Source organism: Leuresthes tenuis, unplaced genomic scaffold, assembly GCF_036924035.1.
Source record: "Leuresthes tenuis unplaced genomic scaffold, fLeuTen1.0.hap1 SCAF_19, whole genome shotgun sequence".
In the NCBI taxonomy this organism is placed as follows: Eukaryota; Metazoa; Chordata; class Actinopteri; order Atheriniformes; family Atherinopsidae; genus Leuresthes; species Leuresthes tenuis.
In genome coordinates, this window is record NW_027325373.1 from 8,579,237 (window position 1) to 8,595,663 (window position 16,427).

General features: G+C 42.6%; 1 protein-coding gene across 1 annotated transcript; it reads right to left on the reverse strand.

Annotated features, from left to right (window-relative positions):
- Positions 1–5,336: 5,336 nt before the first annotated feature.
- Positions 5,337–14,374, reverse strand: crkl (v-crk avian sarcoma virus CT10 oncogene homolog-like). The gene is made up of 3 exons (XM_072371383.1): positions 13,148–14,374; positions 12,269–12,743; positions 5,337–7,603 (listed from the first exon to the last, which is right to left on the reverse strand). Exons 1-3 carry the CDS (start codon positions 13,456–13,458, stop codon positions 7,469–7,471), a joined length of 921 nt encoding a protein of 306 aa, XP_072227484.1. The 5' UTR covers positions 13,459–14,374; the 3' UTR covers positions 5,337–7,468.
- Between the last annotated feature and the right edge of the window lie 2,053 nt (positions 14,375–16,427).

The following is a 16,427-nucleotide window of genomic DNA, read 5'->3' on the forward strand; positions in this document are numbered from 1 at the left end:
ATTGAGGGGAAACACAAATTTGTCACTTTGAGCTAAAAGAGCTCGTTTGAAATACTTCTTAGACCTTGCTATATATTTAAGAGTAGTTTAAAATCTTGTTATTTTCTTTAAAAAGAAATCCTGTTTGCCCAAAAAAAGCTTTGTTCTAATGCATTTCTAATATGCTCCCACAAACAAGGCTAATTTTAGCTTTCCCAGTTGTCTGTACCAAAGCAGATGTGGTGTGTGTGTTTTTGAAGGAAACACACATACTGTTCTGTATCCTGTCAACTGGGAAATGAAAATGAAATCAAATATCTCTCATATATATAGACGATATAGTAAAATGAACTGGCAAAATGATTAACTGGACGTAAAAATCTGATGGGCTGCATTGTATCAGTATCACGGTCTATAAAAGTAGAACTTTTGTTTTGTTCAGTAGAAATAAACACCACAGTAAATGGGGATGTACACAAATTCTTAAACCTGTGTGACATGTGAGTGTGTTTTAGTGTTTGCAATGAAAATTAGAGAATTACAGCCATTACAGCTCATTCATATAGCATATATTTCAGTGTAAATCAGTATTAAGACAGTGGGCATGATAGCGCTTCTGTGGAGCTTCACATAGAAGAGGCATTAGAGGAGGTTTAGGAAACTTATCAGAGGAGGGACGTTACATTAACTTGTACCTCAGCAAGGAGGTGTGGTCGACCTGGATCTTTTCAAAAGGTGTGATTGGCTGATCCAGGGTAAGAACCCCTATGAATCATTATGGGTATAGGATAGACTGACATAAATTAACTTTATCGCAGAATTTAGTCCCTATAGTGTAATCATGAATACAAAAGTGAGCAAACCGTTTGAGATAATTGTAAGCTGGTGTTTAAAAGTTGCCAATAAAATATCTGCATACATAATGTAATACATGCTGATAACTGTTTCGATTATAATCATCTTGTTTACTTACCATGTTGGTAATTTCGTATGTTTTCTGTCTGGTATTGAACAATGGCTTTGCTTTACTTGTACTAGTACTACCAGTACATTCGGTCAAGGTGTGTAAAACCACTTTCAGAGGAAAGTCCCCGCTTCTGCATTGTTCCATTTTTCTCTAGCATTAGTGCATTATCGATAATAAGATGTGAGCCCTGTCTCTACAGAGATCAACCTAAAACGCCCATCCGGCCTGCTCTTAACAAGTTTTCACCCTAGAAACTCTCGGAAGGAAGAGGACACCATGTGAAAATGTACATTTGCAAGGATCTTGTCTCAACTTTAAGAGACATTTATTTGAAATGACTTAATACGTAAATATGTCTAATAATATAATCACTAGCAGCCTTTTAAATATTTTCTAATTACAGATTTAGATGTTGCCGAGACATTTTAGTGCATTAGCATGCCTAAGTTTGATGGTGACAGTTTGATGCAACAGAGGATATACTTAGTCTTTCAGAAATCAACAAGTTTTTTTTTTTTTAAATGGCTGGATAGATGGTGGGACTCGATAAGGAGTGGTAGCCATGGAACATTGATAGGATTCATCCTCTCAAGCCACGTATGTTTTTTCTTAAAGTTCCTTTTTTCAGATCAGATATTTCAGTCTAAAACGGCAAATCAATGAATCAGTCTATGCTGACCTGACAGGGTGTGAGCTAGGTTCCAGCCTCAGGTGTCCAGTACCTTTTCCAATGATACCGTTCAAGATAATATGACAAAAATGAGGTAAAAATAACAATACATAAGAGAAACAACATTCTGCGTTTGGTTCATGATCACACTGTTCTGGTACAGCATCGTAGTGGTGCAACCAACTGAATGCTCAGCTAAAAATCGCAATTAAGTTTTTATAAACTGTGCTGAAATCTTTTGAGGACAAGCGGTACACAACAACCATCTACTGAGGCGCGAGAAAAGAGAACGATGCAGTCCTACAGCAGCGTGTCTGACCCGATAAAGCAGTGACAGACAGCTAGTGTGGAATTACCATCATGGTCTGGCATGTTTCCCCAGCAGAAGGCAGGAACGTCTGCACTGTAAATGTTTTACGAGAGGGAGAGAGAGAGATGGGGAAGCCATATCTGGGACACTTACAAAGCTTCAGGGAGCAGAGCCTCTAAAGGCATTTTCTAGAGCACGTACACTGACATGTCTTTGTGAAATCATTTTTTTGTTTTTACCTCACAGGATAAAATGCTTACAGAGAAGGATACAAGGTATGAGATGAGAAGCGGCTATGGTTAAAGTCTCTGTTTGAAAAGGACTCTTAATCAGTGTTTGATTACAGGACACACATTAAAAGCCTCCAGATCTTCCTGAAGCTTGGGTCAACCCACATAGTTCGTACTGTTTATCTTCTCCTGTCGCTATAAAATCAATTATAGAAGACGGATGGGGTCAGTTTGTGTGCCTGAGCTATCATTGCAGCAGGGAACGGGTTACACTGACTCAAGATTAACAACAGCTTTTCTCACATTAAACTAATTGCTGTTCTTGGAGCAAAGTGTGTGGGTGACATACTGCTCCAAGTCTGACTGGTTTACAGCTGATTTCAAATAATTGAACAGTTCATCAAAACAACCGGGAAACTTAAAAGGCTAATTCTCCAGTTTAATTTGAGAACATTCAAATCCAAGTTGGGGGCAGAGTTAATTAGCTCTTTAATAACTACTGATACTGATATCATTTTCAGTAAATAAGTAAATAACAAGAAATAAAATCTTGATTGTTAAGTATTTTAAGAAGGGAATGACTGCCTTTCGTGGTGCTCTTTCAAGTCCTTTTGGCAGCTGCCTCAGATGTTTTTTTGTTTCAGGGTTGTTGGTTTTTTTGGTCGTTAATTGTCTTCTTCAAGTGACTTGCAGGCTGCAGACTGCAGTCTCAGCTGTTGTAGATTCCTCCCCTGCTTTACCTTAAATATAGACAGGTCGTTACGGGTTAGTTGGATAACGATATGTCTACCTCAAGTTTTGAAGGGGTTTTAATGTCATTCTTTTTTACTTCTTAAGAATGTTTCAGAGAGTTGAAATGGCAAGTGCCAATAAACCTACTATTTCTGCGTTTTCTGGGTTTGCTTTGTTTTTGCTACCTAACTTGCAATGTGGTCTCCTTTAATTGCATGATGGAAGTTCACAGCAACAACTTTGTGTGAAATAAAGCCACACAGCAAATTTCAGTGCCTCAATTGGAAGAAAGGCTGAACAAAAATGCCTTGTCTCACAGAGAAAGTTCCTTCTCTCTAAAAATAACATCATGCAACACATAGGTTTTTCAATGTTACATTTCACACAACTATAAGAAAAACAAACCAAACACAGCACATGGGCACTAACGCCTCATACTAAACGTCAACCACAATGGTGGAGGGGTGACGCTTTGGGCTTGCTTGGGTTTTGCAGCCACAGGACCTGGTTATTTTGCAGTATTTGACCGACCTTAAAATAATTTGTATACCAGAGCATTCTCAAATGTGAGGCCATCTGTCCAACAATTGAACTTTGGCTCCAGCAGGACATCCGTAACACACCCGTGGACCAAAACACAGCGGCAAGTCTACAACATATTTGGCTAAAAAAAATTAAAAATCCAGGTGCTGAAACAGTCCAAAGTCTAGACCTTCATCCACAACAACACATAAACTCAACATCATACAAAAAACAGTTCCGTTATTGCTGTTGATGGAGGTTTTTTACAATCTTTTGAATTATGAAGTGTGTTTAATTTTTCACACACTGCCTCTGCATCAGAGCTAGTTTTTGGTAAAATTGTGTTAAATCAATAATAACATGATGTAACATGATGTAACGCTTTGTTGTTCATCCCGGTTTCAAGACCTGGTAAGGAGCTCATCATTTTGTCATTATATCCAAACGCCTGTAAAAAGATGGCTGTAAATTCCTGACCTACATGTATTTTGTTGTCATCATTACTATAAAAATGACCTTATTAGACCTGATAAACTACACTGTTCTCTTAAGTTAAAAGTTTTGAACAGCTGAGATTCACAGTACTTTCACCACTGTCCCAAACAACATGAAAGCGGCCATCAAAGCTGGCTTGGGGGCAGTGGTGGTAATGGACTGTAGAGAGGCCCTCATCGACCATACCTCACAACCATTAAAAGTACATGCTAACCCACACACACACACACACACACTGTGCCCTGAGGAGAGGTCAGACTCGGCTAAGTTTGCTTCATTATGGTCATTTGCACTGGAGCCACAGCTAAAACATACAGTCCAGAGGAATAAATTGATTGGCTTAAAGACAGTTTAACCTGACATGAGCACAACACACAAGGTATCTGGGGATCAAGGACAGAGAGAAAACTGAATATACTTAGATCAGGTTTGTGTTTGCAAATGTAAGCAACCTCGGACGAAGACCTCGTGCACTTTTGTTCGAACACTTCCCTGTGATTCATTACGTTTAGAGCATTGGTTGCAATTTAAATTGTATGATTCGAGTTGAGTCTTTTGGATTTCTTTTCCTCCCCTCACGCTTGCAACCGCGTAAGACAATGCACGTTTATCTTAAATCATGTGGAGGGTGTAAAATATGACCAAGATGTCGCAGACATGTTTTATGGCATAATGACTGCAGCAGTCTCTGTAGAATGGTAGAACTCTGCACTCACGGTATATTTACTATATAGATACATTCATCAGCTTACTTACATGCACATTAGGTCTTCTGGTTGTATTGGTATATGGTGTTCACACTCCGGATATTTATATCTTAAAATATGCAAGTGAGAAAGTGTTCAGGTTTCTAAACATCTGCGCACGTTACATTCCGTACCTACAGAGAACGTTCAGACACCAGGAAAAGCTTTTTTTTTTCTTTCTTTTAATATAAAAAAATCAAGCTTCGGTAGAGCTTCCAGGTTCTTTTAAAGACTAGCTTAGTTAATTCGATTGATTTGAATTTTATTGCACTTAAAAATAAATAAAAAAACAGTGATGGTAATCTGCCTCAGCCTGGACTTCACATACCTTGAAGCATTAACATTTTAAGACCTACTGGTTTGAAAAAAAAAAGCTCAACACACTCGCAGAGCACAGCCTTCTGAAGCATCGCCCTTGAAAAGTTTTCCATTCCCCGTCCTCCGGGTCAGCTGACGTGCTTTTCTTAGCTCCTCATTAAAATTCATTAATTGCTTCCTTTCTCCTGGGCGCAGGCAGGCTCAAAACTGGAACTGTCAAAAATGAGAGCGGCTGTCCTGTGCTCCAGAAACACAAGCTGGTGACGCCGAGCTGCTGCAAACGCGTCCGCGCCGCCCGTCCGTCCGTCCGTCCGCGCCGCGCCGCACAGCACAGCACGCAGAGGACAACAGACACCAGGGGAGCAACTTAAAGAAGTAGACGTAAATTTTATTTACTTGTTCTGTACATAAAGGATCAATACCAGCACAAGTGTTAACCATGGAAATATTAACACATGTAAATGGTATAAGAAAATAAAAAGGCACAATTTTCAATTCTTAAGTAAAAGACAGGTTTTCCTAGAGTATGAGAAGAGAGCACAATAATACTGTTAATGCCATTACAAAATAACTCAGAAGCAAGGAAAAAAAAAGTTCACCTCAAGTAAAGAAATAATCAGGATGCATTTGCTTAATTAGCAGATTTCTTTAAGCCTGATAAGGATAAACCCATTCTGGTCCATTTGCACAGGCCAGCGAGGATGAAAGTGAGAAACCTTTATTCAATGAGGAGATAAATGACAATAAGCAGCATTTGACCGGGTGAAACCATCTCCCTGGCCAAGAGGTCATGCACAGAGGCAACCAGCAGGCGTTTTTTTCCCTTTTTGTAAATGTCACTTTTAGTTTTAATAAACGTTCAGTTTCAAATGCTCAATTTAAAAAGCAAACTACAAACTGACCCAAAAGAAGAAGAAGGAAGAAAAACAAAAAAGTGGATACGAGTAAAAGCTGCACGATACTTCTGAGTGAACGGCTGAGCAACGATTTGAGCACAGTAAGCACTAAAAGAAGGGATGGGGGGGATGGGGGGGGGGATCGTTTAGATTTACAGCAGAAATCTGCAACGTCTGCACAACTGTGAGATCCTCCGCTCCCACGGATCAGCAGAACAGGTTGTAGCACAAAAAGAACAAAGCTTCTTCCAACCAACTTGATCAAGCCCGTTTGCATAAAAACTGTGCACAAAGCCGGTTAAAAACCCAACATGGACACATGTAACGCATTACAAAACACAAAAAGGTCAGAGATGGGATTGCATGCGCTTGAACGTAAGACGCATCTTACTCTGAAGGCATTGATGGGATCTCATTGGTTTACTCAGACATTCCTCTGAACCCGTCCTCATGCCCACACTGTGGACACAGCAGTTTTAGTTTACCTTGTTGTCAGATGGTTTGGGGAAGGGCTGGCCAGGGCTACTGCCATTGCTTTGAGACATCTGAAGATGGAAATGTCTCCTTTTAGTGCTCTCGGCGCTGTTGGCACTGAAAACCTGCTAATCTCCAACCTCTTTTAAAAAAAATAACGTTAAAGGAGGTACCAACTGGACACGCAGTTACCCTTCCAACAACGTGTCCATGACAGAAAACGAGAGAAAAAAAAACTAAAACTTTGATCATCTGGCACAAATGAGAGAAAAATTAGATCACATATGGCCGAGTCACGTCTCATTAACATAAGATAAATAAGTCTCATCTGCGAGCGAGGCTGGAGAGTGGACAGGATGGACTCTACAGTGACGTGGTTCAACTTAGATGTTCCACATATCCACCTCTTCTGCTGCTTCCTTACACACACCAAGCATCACATACATACGCACACACACACACAAACGCATTCTTACAAGAAAACAGTTTTGGAAAAAAAGAAATCTGTCAATAACTCGTGGCCAATAGGTGTGTGTGCTTGCTTGCTTGCTTGTGGTTAAGGTACAACAGTGACTTGATTGCTTGGAGAAGTAACTTGACTGGTTGGTTAACTCCTCATTGCCTCAGTGCTCTCCATAGTCCACAGGGATGTTTCTTTTCCCCCTCATTTCATGAAAAACATCAACTAAACGAACACACCTACACTTTCAAAAGTCCCCAAGACATTAAAAGGACAAATATTCAGCAAAAATAAAAATGCTGTGATGTAATGTGGTAAATATCCATTGTGTACAGATACACACATGCACTGTTACGAACACACTCTCACACGGATGCCCAGTGATCTTGAAATGAATGGGGAAACAAACGCTGCCCAGCCTGAAACTGAGATATTGAAATGGGAACGGGAAGAAGCAGGGTTGGATTTTAGTTTGGGTCTCATGCCCGCAGCTGTAAACAGTCAAAAAGCCTCGCAACGGCTGGCAACAGCAGAGGGGGTCGCTATCATGGTTCGGACCCCTCCCAAGCAGGCAAGCGCATAACCGTGACACTGGCGGGAGAGATGGAGACGGCCAGCAGATTCAGGTATACGAGGGCTCTGGCGAGAGACTCTGATCGGACCCTTGGGTCAGTCACTCTCGTCTGGATCCTGGGGGTCTATGATTTTGACGTGGGTGAAGGGGAACAGACCCCTCCGTCCGTTCACCTCTCCCTCCCACTGGCCGCTGATGTTCATCCGCGTCACTCTGACGATATCACCGACCTGAGGAAGGGAGGACGAGAGGATGTGAAAGAATGACTTGGGTCACTTTATAATACAGCTGGTGGGCTACACAACTATTGATAAAAAGCATTCTTTAAATAAAAAAAAATAAAGGTGCACCAGATCTGTACTTGAACGTCACACTTTTGGTTTAAACAGATGACCGGACACAGGACCGCAGAACCGTCGCTCTCAATGTGACCCAGATCTGAAGCAGCCATCTGTTCTTTAGCAGGATTAGAAGTCAAAGTCTCCGCCATCAAAATCGTGATTAACACTACAATGTGAGGGGACACATCATCGGGAGCATTAACTTTAACAAAGCTCCAAGGACATCCCGACTTAGGAAAACAAAACAGAACCAAAAAGAAAAGAAAAAACCATTGAAACACAGAGCACGTAATCTGATTTCACTTTTTGGATGCTGCCTGCCTCTGAACTGAATAAGTAATGACTCACAGCTTCTGCTTCTTGAACCCCAGAGGCCCCAAAATAGCCACAACACAAACCTAGATGGGTTTTTGCTTCAAGCTTTGACCTATTCTGAGCCAATGGCAGACGGCAGAAGAGACATGATGGGATGTGATGAGTATGCGCACAACGTTTTTTTTTACCATATTAACTGGGAAGACGGGTAGCCTCTTGAAGCACAACTAAATATTAGGGACTGAGGCTTTTGTGTGAATGTGGACACATTTAAATGACATTACAGGGTTACGGAAGAGTTCTTTTTTTTTTTTTTTACACTTGTCAGAAAAACCCGCCAAAACACTATCGTCCAGCTGTCAAGTGCAAAGAAAAGGCGTTTAATCTACACTTTGTCTCAAGTCAAATGACTCTGCAGTAGTCGCTGAATTCTCACAGAAGATGCTGCAGTCGGGGCAACAAGAATGGTCAGAGACAAAAGCTTATCGACCGCAGAGGGGTCTGAAACTGAAGGCAACAGCGTGTGGACCAAAAGACGAGATCAACTGCTTTTCACCCGTCTGAGCTCAGTGTGGCAGCTCTTTCGGAGCTCTGCTGTGGGGGCGGACATTAAGGCCGGGCAAATAATTGAACTTCAGTTTCAATCTAGATTTTCACATGGAATGCTGTTGTTGCTTATTTTGTCCCTTTAAATGCAAGGCGGGCTTCCCTCATGGCAGCACGCTCCATCTCTCAAGCTCTGTACAGAATCAGCAAAATCGTGTTGAGACACAGGAGCGAAGGCCCACTTTTGGAGTCATGTGTGGAAGACATCGACTGAGAAGACGGCAGACAGGCAGCCTTCAATTAATAAGAGAGCAAAAACGAGGTGGAACGACTTTTATGCCTACCACTGGAACAAAGTGATGTTTTAAGGAAACACTGCCTATCCACCCAGCTCTTGCACACATGAGGAAATCCCCCATTTCTAATTTACATTCAAAGTTATGAGTGAAAGCAAATAAATCATTTAATCAGTTGAAGTTCAGTAAAGAGAAATGTTTTCACTTAAATGATTACTTGTGTTTGACAATCGTGATTCCGATCATCAGCTGAAAAACAATCATGATTTTGACTCTTGTCACAATCAGCCTGAGCTGACACTAGTCCAAGCAAAGATAAACTAGCCTTACCAGAAACTGAGCACACACAGCCTGTAAGATGCAGTGTATGTCTTCCCTTCATGTGGTCACATGCTTGTCCTCGGGAAGCTCGCAGACTCTGAATACACTGCAGAGCACTGAGGGCAACCACGTTATTACCAGCAATGGGAAAGGATGTAATAAGCTTGTTGTTTAAAAAAAGAAGCAATTTTTAACCGGTTGCTGATCATCAGTGACCATCGAATACCAAAAGTCGTGGTCAAATGGTTGAGAACAGACTAAGTAAATAAGGAGCGGACCGAGCTCAAAGGTTCTTCCTCAAGACATTATTTCCTCAGCACCCCCAAAGCTCGGTGGAAACAAGTGAGAAGCCCTGGATCTGCACTGCAATGCAGTACAGAGGCCTTCAGAAAACCCCATGGGTGTTTGCCTTCCTCAAAGGGGTGTCGTTTGTTCAGAAAACGCCGGTGGGGTCCATGATGGAAATGTCATTAACAGATGGCGTGCGCGCGCAGGTCTCTGTTGACGGCAACACGCTCCGATTTGTTGCGACAGTAAAGGCACATCTGCTGATGAAATGCCACTTTATGTAGAAAGGACTAAGTAGCAGTCCAAGCAGACACATCTACAGCACATTTAGACCACATTTCATGAAAGAGTTTCAGGATACAAGTGCAAATAAAATTAAAAATTAAAAGTACAAACACTTTTTTTTTTTTTTTTTTTTTAATATAAAGGAGGGAGCAACACTGCAACTTTTTGAGTGAAACATCTCCATGACGTCGACTTCCTCTTTTAGTCTGACTTGTGTTCTACTTTGGACCTCAGTGGAAATGCAGATAATCAGGGTCAGAAGGCCAAATTTTAGCACCTTGAAAAAAAATTTTTTTTCGTACTCTGTGATTTTCATTGAAATATTGTGAAAAGGGGTCTGTAGTTCCATCTGCAACCGAGTATGGATCCAGCGTCCACCTTAGGACTGCTTTCTTATAGCTCAGTCCTAATCTGTGTCAAAACCAGCCGTCGTGTTGACTGACAGCTTGCCAGCTTTGTTTTGCATCAACAAAGTGCTGACGCAAAGAAGGCAAAGGTAAATGCTGCTTCAAAACACGTGGTCCACACCAGTGAGTGGGGACTGGGGGACCGTAAAAGCACATTTCCAATCAACTTTGAATCTGCACAGTGAGGAGAACAGGAGAAATTTCAGCAGGTTGAACTCAGTTTCCACCCATGTTTGAGCAGAGCTGCAGAAAACTACTTTGAAATCAGCAGTTTTGCTCGGTAAAACTGTGAAAATGTTGCCGAAAAAGATACACCACTCCCTTCCCTGAATGCAGCTTTGGTTATTTGTACACACTGAGTGGCCAAGTTCAGTCACACTGCATGTAGCTCTCTTGTGAAGAAGAAGTTCTCATCTCTTGAAGGGCCTGATACAGTTAACACTGATGCGGTTAAAAAAAAAAAAAAAAAAGTTATTTTTAGCTATTCATTTGAGGCCTCCAGTCTGCAGCTTTGTACACTTCACTGCAACATTGTGACAACACAGCACTGCACGAGTGGTAAAAGTAACATCTCACTTTCAATTCCCACATGTTCAGTTTGATTGCCGCCCCTCTCCTATATCTCATTAGTTAAGAAATTAACATTCACTTATCGGGATTCTTGAATGCAAACTACAGCCTCGCACTCAAAGGAGCTTTTGTCAGAAGAGACGCTTAGAACGGTGCAGAGAGTGGCGAGCGGATGCGTCTTTTTGACCACTTCAACTTGTGTCAAAGTGGCAGATTGAATGAAAGACAGGACATGAAAAAAAAAAAAAAAACAAACAAACAGCAGAGAAGACAGTGTCAAAGAACACATTGTACCTTTCTACCCATCTGTAGGGATCCTGTTTTCTTCCTACAACTGCTGACCAACTGATGTCAATAAGCACTAGCAAAGCGAGTTATAACTTCCATTTTCATCTACCCCTGGGGAAAAAGTACAGCCCTACTGTATCTGAAGCACGCAGTGAGCACACATCATTGCATGTTTTAACATGTTGCCACAGTGAAGCGGCGTTAGTCAAGAGTCTCAGTGAGAAATGAAAAAGCAACAGCGCTGTGGTCAGAGCTGCAGTCAGTTCAGCAGCAAAACAGCTTCCAGGAAAAATGCCCCCCGTGAGGCAGTGAGGTTGAATTAACCATCAATCAAACCAGTCCGTAGTAGAACCCGAGTCATGGAGCTGTGGCAGGTCTCACCGCCGAGCCTCCGCCCAACATCTTGACACAGCTGTCAAATAGCATTTTGCTTCCATCACTCCACCAAAACAAAACGCACATCACAGATCTCCGACATCTCCGCTTCAGCGCGACTTCTCAAACTTTTGGAAAGGCCTTTAAAGGGGTTCGGTTCTTAACCACTTTACTTCTAATAATACACGTGGCTTGTTCAATAATACGTTCATTTTCAGCAAACACTGACGTTAGAGCAACAAGAGCTCGATTAAATCCTAAATAACAAAACTCTTGCACAGTCCAATTCCTCCTGACTTTTCTATTAAGCTATTAATACACTTTTGGACTCTAGAGGCAACAACAGACTGAACTACTGAATCTGTTTGACCACACACACAGACAAAAAGAAAAAACGCATCTGAGAACCGGTGGGACTTTTCTCGAGACTTTCACACCCTCAAAGCTGCCACGGTAACTGTGGGTGACGGTGGTATTTTCCCCTGAAAAGCTGTGTTTGTAAAAAAAAACATAACGGAGGACCCAGAGAATCATTCAATGACACCAACGCTCCGTTTGTATCTTGTGTTGGCTCTGTCAGTGCAAAAGGACACGATCGCCAACGTGTCTCACAGCTTCTTCTCAGGGAGATCTTTACCAGGCTGCGATCGCCTGAGACTAAAGTTTAAAAGAGTTAATCAACAACTGAGATTCCTGAGGCTATTTTAGCGAAACCAAGCGGCTGTGCAGCTTTAACTTCTGTTAAAGACTCTCAGGGAGACACACAAACACAAATAAGTAATAACACCCGATGTATTAGTAATGAGATAATGTTATCCATTAAGAGCGTCATCTTGTAAGGACAAACTTATTTTACAAAATACCTCCAGAGCAAGAGCTGTTTTGTCATAGGCACAGGGCACTCGTTTCTGGATGGCCTTTGCCATGACGGGGCCATTCTGCACGGAGGGTAGAGGAGTGATGACTGCTCCAGGTGTACCAGGCGGCAGCGGAGAGGGCGTCTGGGGCTGGGCGTAGGCGTGAACGAGGGCGTGGGAGGGCTCAGGGATCCCGTAGCTGTTGGAGTTGCGAGATCCATGCGTAGGCTGGCCAGGGTGGGGTGAGGGTCGTACCAATTTCTCTACATAGGGCACAGGGATCATCCCCACACGTCCGTCTCTACTTTTGGCACTCCACCACTGTTCCTCCGGCTTCTCCAGAATGATGAGGATCTCCCCCTTCCTGAATGGAAGGTCCTCGGCGTCACTCCCAGTGAAGTCGTATAGTGTCCGCACATACTCCACGTTCTCTTCTGGGCCAACCACGGGCTGGATGGAACCCCCGATAGTGCTTGGGTACCTTGGAACATAATGACAACGTTCAGGTGGACATTATTCAGTTGGCTTGAAACACTGGCTGCTGTCAATGTGAACAACAATCAATAAAATCTCACATTTCATTTCACATTTCATAAACATGATTTGGATTGTTGCAGACAAGTTGGAGGGAAATTAACCCAAAAATGCAGTAAAAAGATTAGTGTTAATGCCGTTTATAACTTCAAACTTTGTATTTTCTCACACATGCACACACCCTCCCTTAAATAAGCAAATTGGCTGCTGGTGTGGTCAATGCTGCTGTGTCCAATACGCAAAGTGAGCAAACAGTGAGCTTTAAGACCAAACAGACCGAAAGTAGACAGGCTATGATCAAAGAATGCTTTGGTTAATAGTTACTAGAACAGCACAGGCTGATTTCCATACCTGGGAGCTGGCTCTATTAGCGTGGTCGTGTCCAGGTAGTGGATTTTGTAGAATTCCAGCAGGGCGGGGAGGTTTTCAAATTCTTGGTCGCCAATCTTAAACCTCTTGCTGGGCAAAGAGTTGATGATATAGTGGGACACCTTGGAGTTCTCAGACACCGACAGAACGTAGTCACCCGGGCAGGTGGACGAGTCTCGAACAAGAAACATGCCATGTCTCTGTCCTTGTAACCTATTCTGTGCCTCTTGTCGCGACACGGGTCCAAAATACCAGGCGGACCGATCAGCTGAGTCAAACCGAGCGGTTGACATTTCCGTTTTAAAAATAAGTTACTTAAAAAATTTTTAAAAAGGTGTAAAAAAAATAACAGACAACAAAATAAGTTAAAAGCGTGCTTCCACCCGGCCTATAAGAGCAAAGTGTGGGCTTTGGAAGATGCAGGGCAGGGCATTCGTCGCCCAGTGAGGTTTCCTTGGAGGGATTTCTGCACAAACGCTGCACTCTCGGTGGACCCGGTAACAAAAAAAGTACAAATCAACCTGACGTTTTTTAAGGGACAGGCTGCGACTCACTTGATCCAACTTTAGAGCATAATGTGGTTCTTGTGCTCAGCAGTCAGTGGCTGAGTAATAGTCGGAGAGGCCAAACGAGTGAGAAAATTACAAACTTACGACAGCCAAACACAGACGGAGACCGAGGCAACAAATGATCAATGAAGCTTCCCCTTTTTGTTCCGCCTTCCGAGAAAGCACCAGGCTTCTTTTCAAATAATTCAACTCCTCCAGTCAGTGTCAGTTATGAGAACGGAAAAGGTGGTCTCAGTATTTCATCTGATAAAGCCCCATGTCTGCAAAAAGGTCGGCAGTGGCTGCGGGCAGTGAACACAACGATTCGTTCAAATCCTCTCGATCTTACGGTAAGGCACACGTCATGGAGACTGGGTATTTGAGTCGCCTCTCTTGGGTCGAAGCAGACTTTTGAGGCAACACAGCAAAAAATGGCGGCCCGCAACACGTCTTCACACAAAAAATTATTTCACAGCAGCGGCTTGTCTGCTGCGCGTGCATCTCAGGAGCCAGACTCTAACTGCGGGGCTCTCGCGTGCATTCCAGACCACTTACGGTGGATCCTGACGAGACTATAGCAGAGTTTGTACTTTGCCTTATTTCGGATAGTCCTCCCCTTACTCGAGCCAGCAGAAGTGCGAGTACGAGACCGAAAAATGGCGACTGGAGGGCAGGTCCCGCTTTCTATCTGTACGTCACTGATGACAAGCTGGGGGGTGGGCGGGTGACAAGGGAAAGGACAGTCCCTCACCCCCACGAAGGAACTCAGCGTCAGACATGTTTCCATGATTCAGTTAAAAGGAAAAGACGATGTAGTGAATTACGTAGTCATGAAACGGCAAATAATCATTAATGTACTAAAGGTCAGAATATATTACAGGCTCAGCAACACGATATTTTTTTCTGCCTTTTCTTGTTTTAATAATCAAAAAGTCATGAAAAATGAATGTAAAAAAAAAAGTCGAAGAACAGACCTCAATTTAACCATACCTCGTACATTCCAAAAGTGATAATAATCTGGAATTTGTTGACCGAACACAATATGGCGTATTTGCCGGTTAACTATTTCACGTCACCGGCGAAGCCTCTTACATATTTCCCTATTTTCATTTCCTGTTGCTCTTTAACTTCCCCTTCCTCTCAGTCATAATAAGAATTCTGTGGCACAGAGCTGTGACACATCGATTTGGAGCTCCTTCCCAGCCCACAGCACAATAATCTGAAAGGGTTTATTGAAATGCAGAGGCAGCGCCTCAGAAAAAGCCAATACAAAAATACGATGCATGCAGCCTCAACAACAACACCAACAAAAAGAAGAAGAAGGTGTGAAACAACGCAACCCCCCCAATGCAGCAAAAACTATTTGTGCTTGTTTGTGAAAGTATAACATGTATCTGTGTGCTCTTAGTTTCGGCGGCCTGCACACAGCAGCTCCCATCACCGCAGCACTGTTTGAATCTTAATAGATTCGCTCCCACTGCTTCTTTAGAGCGGAGGTCTGCCAAATTCCGTCATTTCAACAACAAAAGCAGTGATGCAAGAAGCTGGTGAGAGAGAAAAAAAAAGGGCACATGTTATTGAACTCCATTCATAACATTTAATTGAACCATAATCGTTAGTTCTGATTTATTTATCTTTTTTTTTTTACATATTGACATTTGTGTTTCTCTACCAGAAATGAGGATACTGTGAGTTTTTGACAAACGTGTGTGTGTGATGTCCTGTCAAACATTTGACCAATGAGCACTGAACACCACCATCTAGTGGGTGTCTAAAATAAACAATGTAGGCCTTGCATTCAAAAGCAAGTACTACACATCTTTATTTATTTTTTCTTACTTTACACTAATCAGCCAGTGGGGTAAAGGAAAGAAACACTACAGCTACGGACATACACTTAAGTTACCAAGGCTGGCGGCCTCTAATTACATCTACCAGGGGACAAGTGCAGATGAGGCCCTTGCAGTCCCAGGGGGACATAAAGTATGGTGGCCCCTGAAGTGTAAAGAAACAGTAGAACAAAACGGTACAACTTAACCGAGATCCAAACATAAGAGGATATATGACCATGTCCAACGAAACTACCAACGTGCTCTCTCACACTCACTCCTGACGGCAGTCCAGACTTGCCAGTTCACCCTACATGCGTGTTTCTGGAAGGTGGGAGGAATGGTGGGCGCTGATATCACATCAGGCTTCTGGAAAACCCTTCACATAAACGGCGTTAAACCTGGTTACGCTCAAGTCAGTCAATGCTGACAGCTCACTGAACTGTGCGTCGGCTATTTGACTCAGAGCAGATGTTTCTAAGCCTCTTGAGGTGGAGTCACCCGGCTCCTTCTGGAAACTGTGCATCCTTGTCTAGCTGCATGCAGTTCTTGACCTGCCCAGCGCTGTTGCACAACCGAAAGTAAAGTTTTCATGATTGGAAAATAGGCGAGGTGTCGTCGTGTTTGTTGACACACACACACACACACACACACACATATCTGTGGACCAACTAACCAGTCGGGGTTTACAAGGCGCCTAAAAGCTGGAGAGCGTGTTTCATTGAGAAGTGAGCACCAGTTAAACACAGAAGGTCGGTATTTTCACTTTTTTTTTTTAACTGGATCTTTATCCAGTTTTAAAGCTCATTTCTAAAAGAATGATCTTTCATTCTGAAGCCTCAGCACAAGATGAACCATGAACAAATAAATAAAGCAGCGTGCGGT

Coding starts and splice junctions, on each gene's coding strand:
- crkl (XM_072371383.1), bottom strand. CDS start 13,458: ATGTCAACCGCTCGGTTTGACTCAGCTGATCGGTCCGCCTGGTATTTT. Junction 12,744..13,147: donor CTAATAGAGCCAGCTCCCAG/GTATGGAAATCA, acceptor TTATGTTCCAAG/GTACCCAAGCACTATCGGGG. Junction 7,604..12,268: donor AAACAGCTCTTGCTCTGGAG/GTATTTTGTAAA, acceptor TCCCTTCCTCAG/GTCGGTGATATCGTCAGAGT.